This window comes from Bombyx mori, chromosome 11 (genome assembly GCF_030269925.1).
Source record: "Bombyx mori chromosome 11, ASM3026992v2".
In the NCBI taxonomy this organism is placed as follows: Eukaryota; Metazoa; Arthropoda; class Insecta; order Lepidoptera; family Bombycidae; genus Bombyx; species Bombyx mori.
This window is the reverse complement of record NC_085117.1, coordinates 15,305,251-15,309,708: the sequence shown is the minus strand read 5'-3', so window position 1 is coordinate 15,309,708 and position 4,458 is coordinate 15,305,251. Positions and strand designations below refer to the sequence as shown.

At 39.0% G+C, this 4,458-nt stretch overlaps 1 protein-coding gene across 1 annotated transcript; it reads left to right on the top strand.

The window, feature by feature from the left end:
* The first annotated feature begins 209 nt into the window (after positions 1-209).
* On the top strand, positions 210-2,893 carry LOC101740614 (ecdysone oxidase). The gene is made up of 3 exons (XM_038013934.2): positions 210-442; positions 1,156-1,289; positions 1,367-2,893. The coding sequence occupies exons 1-3, from the start codon at positions 304-306 to the stop codon at positions 2,891-2,893; spliced, it is 1,800 nt and encodes a 599-aa protein (XP_037869862.1). The 5' UTR covers positions 210-303.
* The last annotated feature ends 1,565 nt before the right edge of the window (positions 2,894-4,458 follow it).

The window sequence follows — 4,458 nt, the reverse complement described above, 5'->3', positions numbered from 1 at the left end:
TACCGCCTGCTACTGGAACAGAGTTCATCTATATAACAGAGTGTTTCCAGAATGTTTGCGACGTGCCAACGCGTTTTCGAGTAAAGTTCGCAGGCTTCGTAAACGCTACGACATATTAGTTTTCGTCATTTGAGTAAAGCCCTCAGCTTTAAGCAGCGCCTTATCTATGGCGAAAACTAAAGGAAATACTATAGCCGATAAATAACTAATTAGCTACTTTATACTTATTTATCTAAAAAAAACTAGTTAGGCTCTGTACATATTCTTGATGACAAAAGTAAATTAATTCCATACATTTGCAGAATGGAGCTTCCAGAGGCCTTGGCTTTTCTTGAAATCGAAACTTTACCATCTATACTATCAATTTACAAGTTTTTTTTAGGACTTCTATCCTTATTTAATGACAATTCAAAGTATTACAAGCCTTCCTTTGAAATTAAAGGTGAGTACGTGCTCTTTACTTTACTTGTCTCCTTTCTTTACTGACTTAACACCATGGTTGCGACAAGTAAAATCATCAACTTTCATTTGGTACTGCGTTGGGTCGAAATGGGGCCCCAACGATATTTCCACCAGTACGTGGCAGTTCTTGCTCGACGCACCTATACTAGGGTAAATTAAAATGCTATAACTTTGTGAAAACATACTCTATCCATTATATTATATATTATAATAATATATTATTTGGTAGGCAGCAGTTTGGCTGTGTGCCTGGCATTACTTACGTCCATGAGTAACGGTAACAACTCACCATTAGATGGACCGCATGATCGCCTACATGCAGGAGCAAAAAAAAATACAATTTATATGTAGTATATAGTCGCCGTTGTCGAACTCTTACAAACACCTGAAATAATCGGTCCCCACCAGCGAGACGGACATAGTTTTCTTCCAACCGACTGAAAATACCGCAGCGCGCTAATATGGGCCTGTCCCGCAGTGAAGGTGTTAATTTACCGAAAATGAAGCCACAAGTCCACTTTGTCATATGATGTCAAAGTATCAATTGTACTTTAATAGCATATGACTGGTTCGAAGCATAAAGAGGCATAACGGTACCTTACTTACCCATGTGAATATGAATAGTCACGCTAAGTTACGGTTATTTAATCGTAATACTAAAAACAACTAAATATAAAAGTGTATGTTCTGCAGAGGGGCAGGTGTTTGACTATTTAGTTGTCGGAGCGGGTTCGGCCGGCGCGGTAGTTGCTAATCGGCTCACTGAAATTGGCAACATTACTGTACTCTTAATAGAAGCTGGAGGAATACCACCAGAGGCTTCAAATGTAAGACAGAAGCAAATCACTTATGTATATCAGCTTATGATAATTCAAAGAACAGATTAATATTCATAATATTTCAGGTTCCAGCTTTATTTCCACTTATTGATAGAAATAAGTACGACTGGAATTTTTATACAACAAATGACGAATTCACTAGTCAAGCACATGCTACTAAAAATATACATGTTGCTCAAGGCAAAATGCTCGGAGGATCTAGTAGTTTAAATTATATGTCTTACGTTCGAGGGAGTAAGGAAGATTATAATGGATGGGCTTCAATGGGAAATAAGGGATGGGAATGGAAAAACGTCCTCAAATATTTCATGAAAAGCGAACGCTTGGATGATGTTGATATTATCACGGGTTCTTCTGGTAATTTACACTCAACAAAGGGACCGATCACTGTTACACGTACTAATTGGGGTCCAAGAACTCAACATTTATTTGAAGCATTCTCAGAAAACTACCCAATACTTTTAGACGTTAACGGACCTGTACAAGTTGGTTATTCGATGGCTCAATTTGCAACCAATAACAATATCCGCCAGAGTACTGCCGTTTCTTATCTCAGAGATCTAAAATATCGCAATAATTTTTATTTGCTACTAAACAGTTTAGTTACAAAAATTTTCTTCAGCAGGAACAATAGAGCGGTCGCGCTTGAAATTTTGATGCAAAATCAAAGAAAAATAAATATTGGCGTTCGAAAAGAAATAATAGTGTGCGCGGGAGCAATCAACAGCCCGAAGTTGTTACTATTGTCCGGTATTGGACCTTATTACCACCTGCAAAAATTAAAGATCAATGTCGTCGTCAATTCTCCTAAAGTGGGTCAAAATTTACAAGATCACGTTTTAGTTCCGGTACAAATTAGCGGAAAAGAAGGTTATTCTTCTATCATACAAAACATAGATTACATTACTAACCTGGATAAGTTTCCTAATCCAGTACTCACAGGTCGCATAGCTCTGGATAAATCTCAAACTTATCCCGATTATCAGTCTTACGTTCTGCCATTTCCAATTGGCTCCCTTATTTCAGGCTTACTATGTCAAGTTGGCTTTGAGCTGAATAAAGATGTTTGTGCAGAAGCAATTAAAGCCTGCCTCAGTGGAGAATCAGTATTCGCTGTAATCGCTCTTCTTCATCCCGAGTCAAGAGGCAGTGTCAATCTCGTCGATAACAACCCAACTACACCTCCGTTAATTCACTCTGGATATTATTCAGACACAAGAGATTTAGAACGCCATGCCTTTTATATGGAAGATTATGTTAGATTAATCAATACGACCTATTTCAGAAACATCAAGTCGAAGGTCGTGAACTACAATCTGAAACAATGTAATCAATTCAAATTTCTCAGTCATGAGTATTGGAAATGTCATGTTTTGAATTTGGGTTCTACAATGTGGGCTCATTCGGGGACTTGCGCCATGGGGCCTAATGGGGTGGTCGATGCACGGTTAAGGGTTAGAGGTGTTAAGGGCTTAAGAATAGTGGATGCAAGCATCATGCCTAAGGTTGTTGGCGCTAATCTTTATGCGGCAATTCTGATGATAGCCGAAAAAGCAGCTGATATGATCAAAGAAGACACTTATAAATTTTAAGTAGTTCTAACCATTAACCCGATCAATTAACTTTAACTACTTTGGTTTTTTTTGGTAGCAACCACACAAGAATCGAAAGCACCTGATTGAATGTGACCATTGTCGCCCTTGTCCTTCTGCAAACGCCAGGCACTGGACTATGCTACTGCCTATTGCGAAATTCAATAATATCGTTTTAAGAAATGATGTAACTATAAAAAAATGCCATTCCGTACGATCAGCAGATAAAGGAAAAAAACTTTGTTTTTTCTACAATTCACATTCAAAGACGCCAGTTAAGCAAGTGACACTCAACTCGATCTGTTCTCACGGTCTGGTATAATTTAGGTACTCCACAGGATATGTTTGTTTAGCACGTCATCACACCTTTCTTGATTAAAATAAAAGTCAAACGCCACCGAAGGTTTTTAATTTTGTTGTAAGAGGTCCGCCGATAGGATTTGAGGGTGCCACTTGACAGACTTCAAATCGTCTGCACCTGGCGCGAATATTTAAATGTGCAAATAAGAAGATTGTCGGGACGATACACATTAATTTTTCATTCATTCTATCTTAACGATATTCATTCTTATGTCTATTTCTTTTTTTATTTAATTAAATTATATGTTCATTCACAAGTTATGCCACTCGGTGCTGTTGTAACATAGTTATTAATTCAGTTACAGGAGCGATTACATAAAACCCTGCAAATGTAAAATTATTTAAAAAATAAAAAAAATTAGCAGTTTGCTAACAAATTGTTGAATTGTTAATGGGGCACGGGCGAGAGTTACGCTTCTAAATGTGATTCATACATCGTACAAAACATGTTACAGCCTGGCCACGGGACATTCGCCGATACGAATATTCGCGCGGTGCGAACGGCGAAGTGTCTAGCGACTAAAATAAGCGCATAGAAATGTACCTAACAAGCCACGCGCACCGGCGACCGGCGAAATGTACCGAGCTAATCGCGCGGGCGGGCGACTTACGATGCGGCGGGCGAGCAAAACAAATGCATGAATAAGGACGGCGCAAGCCACGGAGTCGAGCGGTAGTCGCGGCGAATAGTGCAGTGATTAAATGAGTTTAGTTGTTTTCGCCGCGAAAAATTAACGCCGAAATTTTTATATTTTATATTTTTTATTTATTTTATATTTTTAAAGTCGTCGTGGCCTAACGGACGTCCGGTGCAATCGTGTTGAGCGATGCACCGGTGTTCGAATATCAGGCGGGTACCAATTTTTGTAATGAAATACGTACTCAACAAATGTTCACGATTGATTTCCACGGTGAAGGAATAACATCGTGTAATAAAAATGAAAGCCTCAAAATTATAATTTGCGTAATTACTGGTGGTAGGACCTCTTGTGAGTCCGCGCGGGTAGGTACCACCACCCTGCCTATTTCTGCCGTGAAGTAGTAATGCGTTTCGGTTTGAAGGGTGGGGCAGCCATTGTAACTATACTTGAGACCTTAGAACTTATATCTCAAGGTGGATGGCGCATTTACGTTGTGGATGTCTATGGGCTCCAGTAACCCACCCATCTAAGCAATAAAAAAAATAGCTGAAATACTAGCTATTT